Source organism: Leptinotarsa decemlineata, unplaced genomic scaffold (assembly GCF_025532065.1).
Source record: "Leptinotarsa decemlineata unplaced genomic scaffold, Ldec_3_MD MMD2_tig00026307_RagTag_RagTag, whole genome shotgun sequence".
Classification (NCBI taxonomy): Eukaryota; Metazoa; Arthropoda; class Insecta; order Coleoptera; family Chrysomelidae; genus Leptinotarsa; species Leptinotarsa decemlineata.
In genome coordinates, this window is record NW_027412681.1 from 16507316 (window position 1) to 16529570 (window position 22255).

Genomic DNA, 22255 nt, shown 5'->3' on the forward strand with positions numbered 1-22255 from the left:
TATATATATATATATATATATATATATATATATATATATATATATATTTGCTCTGCTTCGTAATCATTCTGATTTTTTGCCAATCAGAATAATTTTTCTGAATTTTGATCCATTGAAATGATTTGATCGTTTACCCACCCTTTCTCGTTGATGTGAATAATGTTGTATTGAAATATATCCAGAAAGTTATTGTACATGTTATCAGTATCGACTTTCATAAACTCCATTAATTTCTTCAAGCTCTATCTATAAATGAAATATTGACAGATTACTATAATTAGTAGATATTTCTTTCTAAATACTCCCGAATCAGGATATCGTTAACCGTTTGCAACAATTCAGAACCAAGATAGTAACTGTCCAACAGATCAGTGAGAAGCGATTTACAGTGGGATTCGCCCGAAAAATCAATATTTATGTTACTATGATTGAGTATATGCATTGAAAAGTCTATTTATGAAAGTTTCAACAGTACTATTTGGTGTATTGATTTTGAAACTCAGAGCATTAGGAGCATTGCAAAACTTGTATTGAAGTATACTTTTATATTTCAATATTACATAAGTATGAAAAGTGTCTGATTTTCATTATCACGGCTTCAATTTATCAACAATCCATGATACATAGTTGGCAACTTTAGTGTATACACCAGGCCATCCTTGCATGCCACACGGTGAAGGACCGAATGCAACAACTCCAATGGAGTACCAATTTATCTCCCCATTTTCATCAGCATTTAGGCTCATTAGAGGCCCTCCACTATCGCCTTTACAGGAATCCTTTCCATTTTCACCACCCGCACAGACCTGAGCCCCTTGGAGGTTGACACCAGCTTGGCTGTAGATTTGGGAACATTCTGAGATAGCTCTGACAGGTACCTAGAATTTAAATTGAAATGACAAATTTGATTGATGCAGTCTGTGCAGACTCTTGCTTTCAGTCAAAAATATTAGTTAATGTCCCGCAAGAGAAAGGAAATAATTTGTATATGAGAAAAAATAAATCCGCCTGATTTCATTTCATCTGGAGTCGCAATGAATAACCTATCAATTCAGCACCAATATCATTTCTCATTTATGAAAATTCTATCAAATCAACAAATTTATTCAATATAATCGAAGATAAATGAAGTAATTACGGGTTTCAGATGTCAAGTGATACTCGTAACTATTCTAAAACACCTCACACACAAGCATATACATAATATGTCTTGTAAATAATTATAATTGAATATTTATTTAAACATTTTTCTCAATTTTGACGTACTTTTACATATAGTATACTCTATACCCCTATAATATACAACTAATGTGTTCCATTCAAAATATTGAACAATTCTTTGAAAATTAATGAAACTTGAAAAGTTTCATCGACAGTCCTTCACAACATTCTAAAATCCCTAGACTAGAAATGGTCATAGTTACTCAGTATTTCTGAAAAACATTCATTCAATTGCTGTTTTTGAATACTTATCTGCAAGACAGAACTTGAGAATGATTTGGCAAAGCCGCAACAGAACTCCGATAATAAAAAATTCTCAGAAAACCTAAAAAATACCTATATACTGGGTGTTCCTATAAAAAATTCATAAAGTTGTTTGGCGACGCTCATTTAAATCACTCAGTGTGTGAGAAAATAATTTTGAAAATTAGTCTTGAACATTTAGAAAAATTGTTTCACCCGAGAGCACTAAACCAAAGAAATTTTATTGACTTGTCCTGTATACACCTACAGTGAATTTATTCATTCACATCATCCAAAGTATTACCCCCGACACACAGATTCACAATAATTCGAAAAACGATTCGGCGACATTCATCCCAAGAAAATCAAAACAGTGGTGGAAAAAGTAACAGAGCCCATCAGGACATAGATTTCATTTCATGTCTCTAGTGGAAGCAGTGAGTTGACCAAGTTATCGAACTGATTTATGAGCAAAAAGGGTCAGTGAGAGAAGTCGCTGGATATGAAGAAAATCTTATCATCGATAGATGTTTAAGGCAGGACACAGTACAGTATAAGCACAATCTCTTCCTGGCTCTTACCGCAATGCATTCGAAACGATATTTCATAAGCTCATCTTCCATTTGCTTAAATGCCTCAAAGTACTTGACAAAAAAGTGAGATGCTTCGAACAAATGATATTGATAGCTTCACTATATTTCGTCAGGCTAGAGACCAGAGTTGGTGACTTTCAGAAGGAATTTATTTCAGGGCGATTTCTTCAGCACCTTTTTTTCTGTGTCTTATTTTTTCCATTATCTGTTGAGCTCAAAAAAATTTTGAGGTATAACTGTGACATCGTTCGAAATCTGAAGCATAAGGTCACCCATTTGTTTCACGTGAATTTTACGCAAATAACCTTAAATTTCATATCTCTGCAGAAGAGGAATTCCGTCGGTAGATCCGAAGTGAGTTTGTCTATTAAATCCTCCACTATCACCCTAGAAAGATCATTGAGGCTTCTCGACGAAGCCGATTACTTTATTTGATGAGTGATCTTGCGGTCAGCTGACAAGAATGGAACTCTAAGATCAAAACCTGATCCGGTCCGCAACGGTGAAAGCACACGGCATAAATGTCTATGTACACCAACTTCACCCCAATGTTGACACACATCTTTCTCAATCTAGTTAGGAATTGATCTTAGGTTAGTCTGTGATTACACACAAATATTAGGCCTGGAAAGTAGTTCTTCTGTGACTCATTTCAGGTAGAAGCACTCCAATAGCTCCAGGGTTATGATAATAGCCAGAAGATGCTTTCCTTATCATCTTAGGCCACCTGCAGTTATCCAGGGCTGGATGTTCAACTCTCGAATCGTACCTGGGGAACATCTTCTGGAATATCCTTCATGACAACCATGATAACGTACTGAAGAGAATTCAGTTGATTTTGTTAATTTTGAACTTCAAAATGTTGCAAAGTTATGTTGAATCTAGAAACTTGATGATAGTTTTATTTAACAAAAATTAGCTTTCACAGTATGTTAATATATTAGAACGTACATCAAGTTATGAATATAACAATTTGACTATGATACCATCCAATTCCAACATCCTTCCCTCTTTGACAAGTTTCTTACAGAATGTTGAAATGAAATGAAATTCAACTCATATCAAAACCATAACGTTCTGGTAACTCAGCAATATGTCCAGATCTTGTCACCAGTCGAGGTTCCTCGTCTTCTGACCATTTTTTTTTTTCATTCATCTCGATATCTTCATCCTTTTAGTTTGGCTCTTCACTTCTATTGCCATTCAACTTTTTCCTACTACTAACTTATACTGGAAACAGTCCTTTCCAGGATATACTTCTATTATGCGTTCTAAAGGCCAATTAATCTTTTCATATTGCCGATGTCTCTTACATTCAAATTTCGTACTTTGCCTTGACCAGTTTTAATCAGCCCTACCGGGTATTCCTTTCTGGAATGATTACGGAAAACAACTCCCTACTTTTGAATTAATTTATACCGGTTCATCAAATGTTGTCTGTAGAATTCATCCAAATTATGTATTCCATTGTTTCCTGCTGAACATTGATGGTATTGAAAGATTGACTTTATTATGATCTTCAGAAATGTATGTTGTTGGTCATGCATTAATAAGTGTTTCACTGTCTTAGAACAATGTCAAAAGTTACGGATGTTCAAATTCCACCCTAAAAGTTTTTCAATTATTCCTACGATATGTTTTTACCATCCCATTATTGAGGTACATTGCTCTAGTTAAATCGATACAAATTGCATATAATAAAATAATAAGGAGATCGAATGAATTTCAACATTTCATTCAATACAACTCGAGAGGCACTACTTGACAATGTCAAATTGGCACTCCAATTTTCAATGTTGTCCATATTTAGGAATGAATTGATATCAGTTGGAAGATTGTTTTCACATTATGGTCCATAAATTGAAGATATGAATGAAATACGCGCAACAGATTTCAGTTCTTGTACCATCTATCAACATATGTACGAAAGTTTTTCACAAAACATAAGCGGATCGATTAAGACATCAGCGTTTCTTTTCATTTTTATCGATACTTCGGACTTCGAAAGCAGCTTGTCAATTTACTCTATTTTATGGAAAAGGAGCACCTGGAGTATTCACAGATTTAGAATTATATCTTTTCTCTTTTACATTTACCACATTTCCAGATAATTTGCCTTGCGATCTTTCTACCTCTCAATATCCAGATTTGTTTTCGATGAATACTCAAATTGTTTGAACGCCTGTGACTCTCTTACACAAGTTTTAATGTGATTTTGTGTCTACTTGTTAGAGAATAATAAGGTATTCAACATATTGAATATAATTGTGAAATTATAAAACAACGATAAAAATAAAAACAGCAATAAAAATTAATTGGCGCTCCGGGACGACTTCATTTATTCCAGTGGCGCATTTGCTTTTTCAGCTGCAGGAAAACCCGGAAAAACCTGCAGTACCACATCATCTGAAGATCTTGATCTGCCAATGTCCTCTCTCTCATAAAACAAAATGTAGCCTTTCCAGAGGCTCCAATACATTCAATACATCGCCAGAACACTTCGTGACACGACTATCGTCAAACTTAAACCAATCCGTTTCATCTTTGACCAAGGCGTAATAATGAACAAATTCAACGCCAGAACCACAGTGAATAATAACTTCATGAATATTATAATAGTGGTTTGCTAGATTGAAATGTTCATCTATTTCGAACCTTCGAAAGAGTTTATTGCTTCCGTCAGAGGTTGAGTCTTGTTTGAAAATCATCAGTGTTAGGAATCACACGTTAAAAGGCAAGACCTCGTTAGTCCTTAGCTCGCACAAGTTTCTCAACTTCTGAGAATTGTCGTTCGTATGGGGGCGACAGCTGATTAACGGAAAAACAGATTTCAAACAAACAGATTTTTTATTATTAGATTGACTGGTCCTTCAGCTATACTTATTTCCTCATAACAGTCAGTGAGTTTGGTGCATGTTTGGCAATACAGTCGATCATCACCTGTTAAAAATTCCATTTTCAGATTATTCAACAATAAGCTTTGCACGTACTGGTTATTAGTCATATTAGGAAACGCTAGATGAATTTCCAGAAATTCACATAAGTTTTCGCTACCTCTTGAACATTTACTACAAAGTAAACAAGTGAGGATTTTTCCAGAAAAATATTTACAAACACAAGACAAGAAGGACTGTACGGAATCATTCAATTCAGAACGATCAGGAGTATTGATTTTGCTATTGTTTTGCTCACGAAGAGTATTCAACAAGATATTTGAAATTTTATTGATACTTTCCTACAACAACTCTGTTCTAATTTTCCACAATGTACTTATTACTTTGAAAAGTGTTGAATGTTGATTTGATTCAGCTTCATTCCCGACAATTTTGAACTTAACCATGTCATCCGATTTTTTCAGATATCAGTTCACCAGTTCTCGTCAAATTTTCGTATTTCGAATTGCGAGCAAATCTCATTATCCAACCAACCATTCCCAACATGTTAAAATGTTTTAAGAAATGATTGAAGTCTTTTGTAGCTTTTTGCTTCGAAATACCAATATCAGTTTCTCCTACTTTGACTTCTTCTTCGAAAAGAATACTATCATGTTTTTGCCATTGTTTTGAACCAGTTTTCACTCAACTAGGTCCATTTTCAAGAAAGTTTCCATATCATTCAGATGCAAGATCCAGGATTTTTTAACAAATATTTTTCTTCATTTTACCTTTTACTTCAATATATATAAAGGAAACCATGGAATGGAACCTATAATATATTTTAATTTCAGAAAATTCTTCAAGATTCTTTATGGAACTAGATAACTTTAGACCAAGTAATGCAGCTATTCACTCAAGTCTGAGTATGGTCGCATTCTCAGCAGCAAGAATGGACTTACCTTGAAGTAATCTCAGTGAGGTTGCTCCCCCAGTGAAAGTATAACTTTTTTTGCCACACAATTATCAACACATAATAATTTTTATTTCATAGCAGTTTCTGATAAATGTGTTGTACCTTAACGATGTGACATTGTTGCGAATGAAAGAAAAATACTACATTCAACACCAAATACAATGTCTATAGATTTCAATTGTTTCTTGGGCTTAGTTTTCCCACCAGAATTTTTTTTTTGACTCCTCTTTTGTATTTTCTTCAGCTCTGAAAATTCTGTTGTCTTTGTCTTTCAATTGTCTTGATAGCAGTAACAATAAAAGGTGAAATTGCAACATCTGGCGTACAATAAATCCAAAACAAGAGTTGGATGCACAAGAGTTATTTTTATGATAATATCATCAAGAGCGTAATCGTTCAATACTATTAGGATTCATTCAGAAGTCTTACGGAAATCATCATATATGATTAATATATTTTGCCTGTATAAATTCACCGAGAACTCTGTTCTCGCAAACTCACCGTTTATCCCAGATCTGAAACCATAACGAAACTCAATCACATAATAATATTATCATTTAACTTCACTGAAGTTAAATTTTGCTAAAGTAGGCGCAAAACACTAAATACAATCACGTTATAATGGGATTATTCAACTTTACCGAAGCCAAAGTTGATCATTAAAGTAGACGTCAAACAGTAGTCAATACTTACATCAAGTTTCAGTTTCACAGGGCTCTCTGATCTATTTTCAGTTCTACCCCAACCAGCCACTGTCAGTTTTTTTCCAACAAAACTCTTGGCCTGATCAAATCTAGTTTTTGGTAGACAGATGGGTTTGACGTAAACTGAAATAAGTAGGTAATATTTATTTTTACAGTGTACATAAAAACTTTATATCAATTCTTTCTCATGAATGACATAATAAACTTTAAGTAATATAATACAATCGAAGTCATGTATAAGTTAAATTAAAATTCATGAGATTCCAATTTGAGAGGCTCGATACGTCGGGACTTCTTGTTTGATTGACCAGAAAAAGACTACAAACTATATACTTTTTTATACTACGACAATTAATCTATTTCCAGCCTATTTTCTACATATGCCAAGGTTTGAGGTAGAGTTGTTTTTTATTGAAGTATGTTCCGGTTTTATAGGAAAATGAATGGTTCTGATTTAACATTTCACAATCAACTATTACTGCATTTTTCTTTGTTTATAACACTCTGTTCAAAAATAAGGTGAATTTCCATTTTCTTTAAAGTATATTTATTTATTCATCAGTTTCTATTTCGTCCCCTTCAAAAAGGTTCCCCTTAGATATAATAAATACACTTGCGTTCTGATATGTACTTTTGAGCTCTCTCAGAGATTGGGTTTTCGTCTACTCATTTCAGGAAACAGGAAAAAGTCGCAGGGGGCCAAATCTGAAAGATACGATGGCTGAGACATAATGATTTGGTTGTTTATGGCCAAAACATTAAATTGCTTTTCCACAAAACCGTATGTTTTCTTCGTATTGCTTGTCGCAAGCGACGCATAACTTCAAGATAATACTCCTCATCGACCGTTTGATCATGTGGCAAGAACTTCTGATGCACTTCGCTACAGTAATCGAAGAAAACCTTGACATTTGATCGAACTTGACGTGCTTTTTAGGTCCAGGTTGTCTTTTGGTTTCGATGTCATAACCGTATACTCATGATTCGTCACCACCTTTTACAAAAATCTGGATCCCCATTGACGTCATTCAACAATTCCTGAGTTATGATCATACAACGATTTTTTTTGTCAAAGTTTAGCAATTTTGGAAAGCCAACCGATATACCGTTATCCTCAGCGACTAATGGTGTTTAGACGATTCTCCATTAAAATTTTCTTCACTTTCTCAACATTTTTGTCTGTTGTTGATGTGCTGGAGCGTTAAAGCGAGAGTCGTCATCAACATTTTCTTGAATTCCTTTGAAAAGGTTGAACGATTCGTTTTTTTTTTTAAGGACAAAACAAAAGCACTGCAGGAAAATCGCTGGAGATTAAATCTATTTGAAAAAACGTTCTCAGGAAGTTTATTCAATATAAACGCAGTTTTCCAGATGAAGGAGTTCTTAAACAGTGATGTTCGAGGTATACTGAGTTGAACCTCAAAACGATGAGGAGCCACAGTTCGTGGCGTATTTTTAATATATACCAAGTCACTTGAATACTTTCCGTGAAAGTATCTATAGAAAAGTGACAAATTTCCAACTTTTCTTCGATGTTCCAAGGTATCAAGGTTGCACGTGATGTTCGCGACTCCAATCAGGCGGATGGCTCTTTTCTGGATGGAATCCAGCAACTTCAGAATATGTTTGGGAGCGGAGTAATATTCCAAAGAAGGTCTGATCTGTGCTTCATGAAGCATCAAAAGTTGATGAGGTGTGTACAGTTTTCAGTTCGGAACAGTGTTCCAAGCTTTCGAGACGATGCCTTCGCAATTCCAGCGAAATGATTGTGCCAAGACATATTGGTGTCCATTTTAACCCCCAACAAACTCATCGAAGCAAAAAGGCGAATTGTCTGACCTGACATTATTATATCCGGTTTGGAGACATTTATCTTCTTGGAGAAAACCGATGCCTGGGTTTCTGAAGCATTGAATTGAACCTGGTTACTTTCACCCCCATTCGAAACCACTTCTAGATTCCCATTAAAATATGCAAATTCCTACTTCCGGTGAAGATGTGCCTCCGTAGCCGATGTCCTGGCATTCAAATGGAATGATGACAAGTGTGCTGTCGTCAGCAAAGCAATGTACTGGATTCTTGGTTTTTTTCAATAAGTCGTTGATATACAGTTAAAATGAGTTGGAGACAATATGGATCCCTGGGGAACACCAGCGTTAGTTGTAAAAGTATTCAAGAGATATCCATCGATGGCCACTTGCAGGAAACGTTCTTTTAGGAATCTGAAGAGCCATACACAAAAATGATCCGACAAGCCAAAAAGTTTGGCTAGCAAACCCTCATGCCACACAAGGTCGAAGGCTTTAGAAATATCAATCGCAACAAATCTTGATTCTCCATGTTTCTCGATTGCGTTATTTCAAATATGGATGGTATACGATTGAAGGTCGCCTCATGCCACACACGGTCAAAGGCCTTAGAAATATGGAGCGCAACATTTTTCTGACTTCTGAGTACAATCACCGTATGCCACTGTCAATATTTTTCACACAAAATTTGATGCAAAATCTTTGACTCATTTTTTCGATAGCAGAAAATCGCCGAACACGCAAAACACTTCCAATTTTTATGCACCTCATCAACAAACTTAATATGCAAAACAGATGAAACTGTGAACATATGTTTGAGAAGAATGTACCAACGTAAAAAAATTAAAAAATCGCTTATCGAATGTACGCAGCCCGCGAAATTTTAACATTTAATCAACAGCTTACAAGAAAGGCAATTTCACTGAAATATTTTCCATTTATGCCTATAAAGTGATAACTCACCGGAAAATTCAACATTTCTGGCCAGTCTGAGTAAACCTATATCATGATAATGGTCATTATCATATGGTTCGTATTGTTCATGAGCTATAGTTTCCTCAACAGGTACATTAATAGGAGGAGGCGAACACTGAAGTGTGAAACCGTTGAAATAACAGTCTGTTTCATTGTCGATATTATGTTCTCCAAGTCGAACACTCACTCTGAAATAAATCAGAATTTGAACATGTATAAAATAGTAATTATTTCATTGTGAAATATTGCTATGAGTTTTCAAACTGTTTTGAAATTGACATTTCTGAAGCCAAATCCATTCCCATCTTCAGAACTTAATGAAAAACATAATAAAAAGTTACATAACATTTGTTGAAAATTTGAAATATTCAGAATATAAAGAAATTAATTCCCGTTCCATGAAATAATTTGCTATCACTGGGCTGAGTGGACGGTTTGAAAGAAAAGCGATAGACACTTTTAAATTGAAGCCGATCTTGTGGCTACGTTACGTGGATGACACCTTCGTCATCTGGAAACATGGAAGAGACGACCTGAACCGTTTCATGAACCACTTGAACGCCCAACACCAAAGCGTAAAATTCACCATGGAGATTGAGCAGGACCAACGGATAGCTTTCCTTGATGTAGTATTAAAACGATGTAGTACCAGACTAACCCACAAAGTGTATCGGAAACCCACACACACGGATAGATACTTGCACGCACTATCGCACCACCATCCTAGCCAAAAGAGAGGAGTCATCTCCACTCTAACGGAACGGGCTCGGAGAATATGTGAACCAGAACATCTGGAGAGGGAACTGAAATACTACGAAGGGACCTTGAGATCGAATGGATACAGTGCCTCCGAAATCAGAAAAGCCATGAACCTAGGGATAAAAGGTAGATATGCCTGGATAAACACGACATCGAAACAGTCTTCAAACTCACGAGGAAGATACAACAAAGTCTCAGGTCGGCTAAAGACAAAAGAGATCCATTATCAGCAGTAGGGGTCTATCGGTCTATCACATACCGTGCACTTGTGGGAAGGTATATATCGGAACCACCAAACGATCCATGGGAACAATACTGAAAGAGCATAAGAGGAACTGCAGACTAGGCCAAACGGACAAGTCAGCTGTGACAGAACACGCACTTAGTGAAGGAGACCACATAATTTTGTTTGAAAACACAGAACTAATTGCCCCCAATCAGAGATACTATAGCCGACTGGTACGGGAGGCAATAGAGATCCACAAACACACGGAGAATTTCAACAGAAAAGAAGAAGCGGTGAACTTCAATCGAATATGGAACCCCATTTTAAGGAATTCGAGAATAACGAACAGAATGACGACAGGCGGCAAGATTGTTAATGTTGCAGGTTCAAGTACAGGTACAAGTGCAGGTACAAATACAACTGATTACCTGACAAGGCATAAAAACGCTTTACAAAGCCAAAAAGTTTGTCAAGATGATTAAACCTCTGAGGAAGCTAGCCACTTGCGCCAGCGAAACGTCAGGAAGAAATTCCGAAAATCCACGACTTTCAAACTCGAAAAACAGTGACACTGAAAACCCTAGGCCGCGAAAGTCTAAACCATTTTGTCATAATCAGTTATTTTCGCAGCTAAATCTAGTATACAAAATTCAGTTGGAACATCAGTACTCTCTGTTTATCCCAAATTCTTCAAAAAGGGGATGCAGAAAAGTTGAGAGGGAATTTGGCACTCACAGCTTGGCAATTGACCGTTGTGGTGCAACTGACTGCGCCTATCATGTATTAGCAATCGGAAACGTCGTTTTTGAGAAGAAAATCGAAAGCAGTACAAAGCATGAATTTTCATTAAGACAATCATTATGAGATTCGAAATTTTATGAGTTTTCATTTCCTGGAAAGATTCTGGCTCCTGTAGATGAGGCACGTTTCCTGATAGCCGGTACCATGTAACTAGCCTGAGAAACATAATGAACAAGACAGTGGTACTTTTCAATTCTCACAGATGAACATTACACCAAGCAGTACAATTGTGTTCAGTATGGTAAAAATAATATCATTTGTAATTTATCCTGTCCAATATACACTTATTTGACGTCGCGTAGCTTATTTCTTTTTAGTGTGTTTCTGAAGATAATTATCTATAAGAATCCCAGAGAAGTAATTCATAGAATCGAATTTGAGTGCTCCCTCAACTCGTTTTTTTCCTTCAATGATTCATTTTACTATACTATTATGTTGTGTTGTATCCGTCAAACTCAAGATTTTCTATTTTTCAAGAATGATAGCTTTACTGAACCTGCCCACCAAGAACTCAACGTGTTAGGAATCGCACGTTCAAAGGTAAGCCCTTGTTAATCCCTAGCTCGCACAAGTTTCGACTTTTGAGGGTTGTCCTTCGTAAGGGGGCGACAGCTGGTTAACGGATAAACAGATTTTGAACAAACACATTCAGAAATAGGTATCATTTCATTACTATGGAATCTGTAGATTTACGATGTTTATAGCCTGAAAAGTTTCAAAAAAATTGTTTTCTTTTCTCAACTCTTCTTTTTTTATATAGGGCGAAATATAAATTCACTAAATGTAACATTAAGATTATGTATATCATTCATAAGTGAAACTTACTATACACATATACTCACAGGGTCCAAGATTTTGGTATATCCTTTCCTTTTATGCAGTGAGCTGCCGTTAAAATATATCTCTTATTGATTAAAACTCCGCCACAGTGGAACCCATGTTTTCCATCATCTGAGAAAAACAATAATGGTTGAAATGTTCACGAAAATTTGTGGGAACATAATAATGAAGTATACTGAGTTATAATTTATAATATTCTATACAAAACCGATAGATAAAAAGTAGTGAATGCAGCTTTCTCAGAATTATATTTTGATTATTAATACAAGTATTGAATGTGTACTGATCTATGTCTTTGCGTTTGAATAATATTGAATAATTTCCTGAATTAAAAAGTTATGTAAATTTGAAGAATCACATCAAACGCTCGTTGAAAAAATATTAGGTACTATTTATTTGACTGAGACAGAAACTTCGGCTTCAGTTTGTGAAATGATTTTCTTATAAATCAAATAAAGGCAAATACATGTCAACTTTTTGCAATTGAAGTCGCAGGCAGCTGCTAAAGAAAATATATTGGAATATTTTGAAATTCATTAATAAAGAGTTTATTTTCTCAGTTCCAATGTGAAAGTTAATGAATTAATGTAATTTATGCAAAGGTTCACATAAACTTTGAATGAATGTGTCAACCAGAGTTGATAACAACATTTTTACACAAATTTGCTATCTGGTCTGATGTTTGGTGGTAGAAATCTTATCAAAATTTAGGTTTACAAAAAAGAAATTTTCAACATATATGATTTGAGAAAGTATCAATACGAGAAATCTGTTCAAATGAGTGAAGTATTTGGTTGTTTTGATTCAACAATCAAATCCAAATCAGTTGAAGCTCTTTCGATTCATGACGGTGATTTGTTGTATAAGTAGGATGTTGAAAATAATATATATAATAAAATTGTGATATATCTCTATGTGGAGGCTATTCGAGAAAAATCATCATTGGAGGTTTAATAACGCAATAGTACCAAACACAATGATTTTCAGAATGCTTGTTCACGACGGTAACCGGTCGGGTCGACGTGGGTGCTCTGCTCCAGTTACTCAATCGACCGCTGTGTGAACCGGTGGCTCAAGTCTCGAGGCCGGACGATCGATTTTCACTTGCTATCGTCCTACCCGTGTTAGGAGTCGCAGACCCAGGACAAAGTTATCTACCTGCCAAGGAACTTATGCGACTGTATTTCAAGCGGAAATTTACGCTATTGAATTGTGTGAGGAGAGATTGGATAAATCCAACCTCACTCACAAGTCAATAAAAATATTCTCGGACAGTCAAGCGGTGTTGGAAGCTCTTGGCTCCCACCGAGCAACGTCTAAATTGGTAGCAAACTGCCAAAAAAGACTCTCCTTGATAGGAAGACTGAACAGATTGTCTCTGGTCTGGATTTCTGACCATACTGGCCTGGAAGGCAATGAAGCTGCTGACTCTCTTGCAAAGGAGGGTACTGCAAGCGGCTTCATTGGACCAGAACCTGTCATTGGCAGAGCTTTGAGCTTTGCCAAACAAACACCTAATACCTGGATGGCAAGAAGAGTTATGGACTTCTGGCAGAATCGTCCAGGATTGGCTCACTCCAAGGCGTTTATTCACCCTTCGAAGCTTGATTCCAAACAGTTGTTGGACTACAGTAGGGATGAACTACGATGTCTAATAGGCCTTCTTACAGGCCACTGTCATTTGAATCATCACATGCAGAGACTTGGACTGTCGGAAGACAGTGTGTGTCGCCTCTGTCTGGAAAATGATGAAACTGCAGAGCATATACTTTGTGCCTGCCCTGCTGGGGATCGAATCAGGTTCTTTGAGTTCGGCAGATCCGTACTCTCACCATCTGACCTGAAAGACCACTCACCATACAAATTAATCGGCTTCGTTGAGAAGCTGGGTTTATTTGGCCAAGTGTGAATGGGTGTGAGCCACAATAAACCCTTATGGGTTGCAGTGGAAGGTCGAATAGACCCACTCACTTCAGACCTACCTACCCGTGTTAGGAGTCACACGTTAAAAGGTAAGATCTTACTCCTAAGCTCGCACAAGTTTCGACTTCAGAGAGTTGTCGTCCGTAGGGGGCGAAAGCTGGTAAACGGATTTAAAACAGTTTTAGTCTCAAAAACTGCCAATAGCATTTTGAGAGCTGTTTTCACTCATACAGTATGATCAAACTCAAGTCGACACTATTGCTAACTTCTTAGTCATTGAAGATAAGAGTTCTGTGAGTCAGAGAACTGGTGGTATTTTTGTTGCTAACAGAAAAACAATCGAACATGGCGTTCTTGATTTATTTCAACCTATATATTTTTACCTCAATCGATTGCCTACTCTCTTTTGAACTCAAAAGGTCATTATGAATTAAATCCTAAAATAACGAAATTAGGCGTCTTTTTTATTTCTCGTAAAATTCAAGATTGAAACAAAATAATACAGAAAGTCATGATCGTATGATGAATCTGTTATCATTTCAGTATCGTGAATATTTTTTTGTATTCGCTTGAATCTACATATTAGTTTATGTGTTTAATGTTACCATTGTTATTATCCTTGTACAAAAATCAATATTCATTTGTTGGTTACATGGAAGAACGGTAATAACCGAATGTCACTGAAATGTACACGTGTATCTTGTAAATAGATCCAAATAAAATATATAAATCATTATTATTATTATCATTCTTCTGTGAACTGATTTTGGAAAAGATCAGAACATTTTGTGTCAACTAAAACATTGCTGACACGACGCAATCTTTCGAAAATTACTGACGGTTTTTATTAACGCCACCTTCTAAAAAAACTATAGAGACAATATCGATGTGAATAAGAATAAAATTGCGAAACATTTTTTTAACAATAGTTCTGTTTGATTATATGTTACACGAATAACTAGTAATAATTAAGTAAATATGAGGTGTAAAACTGATTATAACTCGGTACGTATGAAAATATAACAAAGAACAGAGACAAGTACTATCCCTAAGTTACATTCCAATTTATGGGTTGAAAATGAATTAGACAAATGAAACTTTAAGCATGCTGAAGATATGATTATTGAAGTAGATGGACTTTTTGATGCAAAAGGGTCATAACGTACTCAACGTCGTAACATCCATACTCGCATCCCTACGAACGACAACCCTCAGAAGTCGAAACTTGTGCGTGCTAGGGATTAACGAGGTCTTACCTTTTACCGTGTGATTCGTAACACGGGTTGGACAATAGCAAGTGAAAATCGTTCGTTCAGACTGGGGCTTGAACCACCGGCCAGAACGGCAGTCAATTCGAGTGAGTGTTCAAAGCACCCACGTCGAACCGCCTGGCTACCGACAGAACAGTAGTGACTCACAAAATAAAAAAATGACCTAGAATAAGCAAATTGTCGAATTGAAGAAATTTGATGTATATAATCTTTCCATGTAACGAAACATTTCAATTCACTTTTTTTCATTCAGTTTGTAGGTCAAATATTCACAATGTGATTATACACATGAACGCTACACAACGTAGTATAATGAAATATAATTTATATAATGTTTTTTAAGTTTTCAGATGCTGGACTTTAACCAGATATGACTTACCCCTTTTGTATTCTAATAACGCCATCCAAGGAAATTCCTTCAGACCTGCTTCAGATCCACCATATATTTTATCCTGAGTACTTATACCACACACCTCGGTTGTGGGTAAGAGAGGGCTGTCAGATGGTTTCGCTGCGAAATGGAAAAAAAATGCTTCATATTTTGAAATTTCATCGTATAGGTGAATCTTCATCAGTCATCAATTTCTTAAGAAATGAATTTTAAAATTTCCAATGATTCTTAGTTATCTGGGCTATCTTCGCTGCCTTATATCAAACAGTTGAAGCCACCTGCTATAGTGTAGATTTTGTAGCAGAATTAATGAATGAAGCGCTATCTACTTTTCTTTCACTATCAAGTTAACTAAGAGAACAATGTGTTCCGGGCAGTCTCAACTCACCTACACTGTAGGTTAATGGACACCTATTAGAAAACAACTATCCTCCTGGCTAATACCACGAAGGGCGTTGGATTATATCTAACAGGTGTCAGTACAGAAATCTTCACAGAAGTATTTTTTGTATATGCTGTTAGCGATACAACTGCTGGAATCGATTCTGAATTATAGGAACGGGCACATTTGCAGACCGGTTTCGGGCTATTTGGCCTATCGCTAGTGCAAGGTAGTGACCATCATCAATAAACAAACAAATTTGTCATCACTCCATCTGGTAAACAAGATACTAACCAACCACATATCTATAATTCGCCCAATTCCTCGTGTAAGGAAAGAAACCTTCCCATATATTCATTGGGCATACTTGAAGACTGGCTGTAAATCGAATAAACTGAAAAAACGATTTGTTCAGGACAGTCTCGATTTATCTACACTGTAGGTGAATTAATATTACTGGAGTTTTTCCCAACACCAAACCGTTATTTCAACACCGCGGCCTGTGTTTCGATCACCAAGTGATCATCTTCGAAAAAAAGATCAAACTCATCTTCATCTTGAACTCAGTCAATAAGGTAGGTGGTGCTCCATCTTGTTGGAATACAATATCCATATCGAATTCATTAGGATTCGCTTCGACGATTTCAGTGATGAGAGGGTCAACAGTAGTTTTCAGCATATTCAAATACAGTTCTCCTGTTGAATGTTGATCAATAAATAGAGGTCCTACAATATGGTTTCCCAATATTCCTGCCCAAACGTTAATTTTTTCCAGATATTAAGCTTGAGGGTTGGTGTCACTCCAATAACGGCAATTTTGTCTGTGAACATTGCCGTTTTAAAAAAATGTACATTCATCACTAAAACAAATATTGTGGTGATAGGTAGGATGCCTTGCAATGGTTTCCGTCATTATTTCGCAGAATTCTGTTCTTCGATCAGGGTCATCTTCAGTTAATTGGTGTACAATTTTAATTTTGTATGGATGATACTCATTCCTCTTCAAAAGTCTTCACACAGTAGAAGGAGACACCTCACAACAACAGGATTTACTACCATCTTACCAATTATTTGCACTTGCTGTTCTTCCGGAATGGACGAATGACCTGGGGGCTTTTTGTTATGTACTCGGTTTTTCTACTAGAAAAACCGAAAACTAAATGAGAATATTCTAACTGAACAATGATGTTCATTGTCGTACTGACATTTATGTACAAACAAAAATAACTCAACAAACCTTATGGGGTTGTTGGAATTAGCATATGGCAGTTAAAAAGAAATATTTCTAGAAATATCGATATGTGTTTGTCTTCAGGAAATTATTAAATGTTCCGCCATTTGTAGTAGGTGAAGATATTGATTTCATTTTCTAGGGTTGTTAAGTATTCGTCAGGTTCTTCAGAATGATGTGACACAAGACCCCCCTTTCTATTTAATTTTTTTCCCAGATGGCGCCCAGTCGCCAACTTGAAAGTTTCATCTGTCAATTTTACTTCAAAATAAAGTATTGGCGAATTAATTTCATCATCCCAAATTTCAATTTTTTGAGTTGACCCGTTCAAAAAGTAAAGGGGCATTAAGGCAATGCACTGTATAATGAGCACAGTCACCACAAGGATTGGGTAGTTTTTTCGCCTGTGTAAGAGTATCACTTCTACATGAGAGGTTTATTGTTTTAATATGTCAACTGATGTCGATAATGTATATGCTCGTAACTCACGTTCCATATAATCAACCACTGATCTGGATGTTGAGGGCTTTTGATCTCCTAATGGGCAGCATACTTTTGGCATGGTTCCTTCCAAACCACATTGAGATCGTCTCAGGTAATCTGCGTCGTATGACTTAATGGGACGTTTCTCTAAGAGAGCAAATAAACTTGGACACGAAATAATAACCTTACAGTCTCCTCTCTCATTCCTAGGAGTGAAACATGAATCGTGTGCTCCTGTAATAAAAAAATTGTTTGAGATGAACATATCTGAGTAGAAAATAGTGATATATTGTCAAGAATTCAAAAGTAGCCTCCGCATCCAATTTCGATTTATTTATCATTGAACAGTGATGATTTGGTTCAATATTCTACTTCATTTGTTTTTCACATATCACATCAATCACAGTATTCCAGTGGTATTGCTTAACGAATGTTTGGAATACAAACTGAGTAGAGAATAGTAGTTTTTGTATTATTCAGTGTTCATATAAAAGTATTTTACTTTTTCTTTTATATAATTCAATATTTTTATGAAAGTAGCTGTTTCTGGAGGGTTTTTTCTTCCAGTTTGTGTCTGACAGTTACTTCATTGCATGATCTACACATGTTTGTTTTATAGCTAATTTTTGAAAGCGATTGCTTCCTCCCTTTCTTTGTTTCTCTCCCAAAAATAATCACTCCTAAAAATAAAACTTTTCAAATTAAACAAGTTTCCTTTAGCTGGGATTTAATCAAATACGCAAATGAGTGTCATTACGATATCATCGATGACATGAATAAATCAAATTCATTCCGTAACATGAAGTCGTAATTTATGAATGAATTGTGTGTTTTTTTATGTTATTCAGATTGGTACTAAAGAGCCCTAAGGCAAGTGTCATACGGCGAAACATCGATATCTACCAGTGAGGATGACAGTGTTCCATGTAAGTGGGAGTTTTACCTTTCATTTAGTATATTATGTAGGAATCATGTGAATGATATCTGATTCAATTTCAATACGAATGTATGAAATACAAATTAAATAGAGAAAAGTGTTTTTTGTACAATTCAGTGTTCATATAAAAGTATTTGTTTCGAAAGAATTATTCTTTCGTGTAATTCAATGTTTATATGAAAGTAGTTGTTTCAGGAGGGCTTTTTATTTCAGTTTGTGTCTGAAAGTTACTTCTTTGCAAGATCTACATATCTATGTATAGTGTTACTCCTTTTGAAATTGAAATTTGAAATTAATCACTCCTAAAAATATAACCTTCACAATTCAAAAAGTGTTTTGTTTCAAGAGTGTTGTCCGTTTTTATGAGTCTACTCAATTCGATGAAATCAGTAAAAAAATTGTGTGCTCAAGATTTGATGAAGTCGACGAAGGCCTTTTTCACCTGGTCCTGATTGGCAAAGGTTCTACCAGTGAGAAAGTTATCGTGCTTGAAAAGATGATAGTCGGTTGGCGACAAGTCTGGGGAGTATGGTGGATGAGGCAGAACTTCGACGCTCTATTCGTTTGATTTTCGGAAGGTGATTTGTGTAACGTGCAGACGGGCGTTGTCGTGGAGAAGAACTGGACCTCTTTTGTCGACTAGTGCCGGCTGCTGCTGACACTGTTTCCGGTACATGTCGATCTCCTCATAATAGAACTCTACTATTATGGATTAACTCGGTTTCAGAAAGTAATAGTGAATCACACCAGCCACCGAGCACCATACAGAAACCATGATCTTTTTTGGTATGTTTTCTCCTTTGGGAAATGTCTGGATGGCCCATCGATGTCCAACATTTGTCCTGATCGTCTCCATACAGAGATGCTCGTACTTGAGAGCCAATAGGTAAAAAGTTGGTGCCCCAGATATGGAAAAGAAATAGCAGCTCTTTTTCTTTCAGTCTTAATACTTTGTTAGATAAAAAACAACCAAAGACGTTTCTCTGTCAATTAAATCACTTTCGAGAAAAAATTCCAACTTTTTTTGTAGTTATGATTTACTTCGCAAGTCTTAATTTCGAATATGGGTACTATCAGATTCTAAGGAATAGAATTGATGAAAAATCAACTATTGTTACACAAAATGGAGTAATGCATCTGTTTTTTTGCAATTTCTGAAAAGTCGAGGTTTGATTAAAACATGATACAAATTTATAATTCAATTGCATTGGAAACTATGGAACAAACAGATTCTAATAACAATCCATGAATTTGAACATTAATAATGATATGGCGTTGAAACAGAAATATCTCACAGGCCTGCACCTTACCCTTTATTAGGAGTATTCGACAGTACAGAACTGTATAGTGCTTGGTATTGATCAATGTCCAGTTATTTTTGGATCAAAATGAAACTATTATGTTCGAAACTATAACCAAATCAAATGTGCAATTTTCATAATACACGGTCCCTTATATGTACGGTGTATTTCGGATTCAAAAATAAGGGTTGGACGATAAATGTGGGCGCTGACGTCGAACACCAGCTTCACAATCATACCTCAACACATGGGCTAAAAAGTCCCGGGCCTAAGAAAAAAAAAACCGTATTTTTTTTTGTTCAGAATTGGCTTTGTTCATCAATATAATCTCCATCAATCATCATTTCAGCGCCGCTTTAACATTTCAATACCACTTTTGTAGAACGATTTATCTTTTGCCTCAAAATAGGCCACAGTTTCAGCATTAACATTTTCTCTGCGACCAAGTAGCAGCTGGGAGCCAAATCTGGCGAATACGGTGGATGTGAGAGCAGTTCCAAGTTTAATCCATTTCGTTTCGCCATTGTGTTCATTGACTTGTGACAAAATAAGTTATCGTGGTTGAACATTTTTTTTTTGCCATATACGATCGTTTTTTGCAATTTCGACCTTCAAACGCTCCATAACGCTATATAATGTTCACTGTTCACGATGGTCACACACATACCAAAATACCTTTCCAGCCAATTGTTGTGCTTTCGGGCGCTTTGGACGAGGTTCACCAGTTGCTCTCCACTCAGATGACGATCGCTTTGATTCCGAAGTGAAGTGATGTATCCATGTTTCATCCATTTTCACATATCAATGCAAAAATTCAGGTTTGTTATGTTTTGATTGGCTTAACCCGCGTTTTGGCGTGGTCTTCTTTGGTTATAATCTCCAAACGTTTCAACTGCAAATAAAGTAGTCATCTTTAGTGGGTGGTTAAAGTACTCGTCTTAATGTGTCAACTGAAGACACCACTGAAGATGATTGCCGCAGTGGCAGTTGAAACGTTTGGAGATTATAACCAAAGAAGACCTCGGCAAAACCTGAATGTCAATCAAAACATTGACGCCAGCCGTGAAAGCCTACATTTCGATACACTGCTTAGAATTATCAAGACGTTCTTGTGTTTGGTCAACAGTGAGCTCGCACGGCACCCACTTCAAACCAACATTTATCTGTTGTTTCTGATAAAGCGGAGTCCTTATAACACTTTTTGAGCCATTTCTTCGCTTATACAGTATTTTTTCCCATCCACAAGCAGTGTAAAATTAAATAAGGAAATTGTTTTTGATCCATTATTTTGAAAATAACAAAAGTAGTGTCACTCTAAATACAATAACTTTAAAATGTATGAGTATAATATCATGAAATTTCAACGGCTTCCTTTTAAAGATTGGTACTCACTGAAAAAGCGGTGAACGTAATAAAACTAGCGCCATTAATGTGTTAGCTCCGAGACTTTTCAGCCCATGTAGTAGGTATGATTCGGGAAGGAGTTCAAACAAAACAGTCTTCCACATTTCCATTCTACTAACTTAATAAACTCTCAACAAGAGACTTATCAGCCCACGTAGTAAGTATGATTTGGGACAAGCAAACAAAGCAGTTTCCCACATTTTCAGAAGTTATTTCTCCACTAACTCAATAATCTCTCAACAAGAGACTTTTCAGTTAGCAAGTATGATTTGGGACGAAGTTCAAGCAAACAAAACATTCTTTCACATTCTCAGAAGTTATTTTTCCGCTAATTCAATAATCTCTCAACAAGCCACACAAAAAAATTATTACTTACTTATGTGACACACAGAAAATAAACCAAAAATTATCACAGTACTTTTAAATAACTCGATCATGTTTATTTCTGCTTCCGCAACAACATAACACACATTACTGAAACATTATCATAATCAATTTCGCGAGTTGGTTTCTTGATGACCCATCTGATCTTTCTGTCAATCTGTGGTAATCGTGAATATTGAGTCAGCCTTGGAAATACCAGTGTATGAACACACTAGGGAGTTAACACTTATGATAAACTGCTCAACGTAAGAAAGTGATCGTTTTGATGAAGCAACTAGCCAGTGGCCACAGTAGTGCCGATTCGTATAAAACGGATGTCGGCCGGAGGAACGGTACGGACGTTAGTAGTTGCGTTTTTTCTATTTCAACCATTGCTCTGTTCATCAATGTACTAAAACACTAATTGCAACGGTATGAAGCAGAATAAAAACTATTTGAAAATAGTCATGATACAACTACAAGCAAAGAAAGAATAACTTGAACTAGCGAAAATTTATTAAAAAAAACCTTCATATTGGTTCAATAGAAA

The 22255-nt window shown here is 36.0% G+C and overlaps 1 protein-coding gene across 1 annotated transcript; it reads right to left on the reverse strand.

The window, feature by feature from the left end:
- Window positions 1–507: 507 nt before the first annotated feature.
- On the reverse strand, window positions 508–21879 carry LOC111514571 (CLIP domain-containing serine protease HP8). Its single transcript, XM_074181194.1, has 7 exons — window positions 21719–21879; window positions 17707–17934; window positions 15593–15724; window positions 12022–12130; window positions 9382–9581; window positions 6600–6733; window positions 508–878 (listed from the first exon to the last, which is right to left on the reverse strand). The coding sequence occupies exons 1-7, from the start codon at window positions 21777–21779 to the stop codon at window positions 591–593; spliced, it is 1152 nt and encodes a 383-aa protein (XP_074037295.1). The 5' UTR covers window positions 21780–21879; the 3' UTR covers window positions 508–590.
- Window positions 21880–22255: the final 376 nt, after the last annotated feature.

What these genes read in the sequence shown, in the direction of transcription:
- LOC111514571 (XM_074181194.1), bottom strand. Translation starts at nt 21,779, where the DNA reads ATGATCGAGTTATTTAAAAGTACTGTGATAATTTTTGGTTTATTTTCT. An exon ending in ATTTTCTGTGTGTCACATAA is followed by an intron (nt 17,935 to 21,718) that starts GTAAGTAATAAT and finishes TTTTTATTACAG; the next exon opens with GAGCACACGATTCATGTTTC. An exon ending in CAGAAATGTTGAATTTTCCG is followed by an intron (nt 6,734 to 9,381) that starts GTGAGTTATCAC and finishes TACTTATTTCAG; the next exon opens with TTTACGTCAAACCCATCTGT.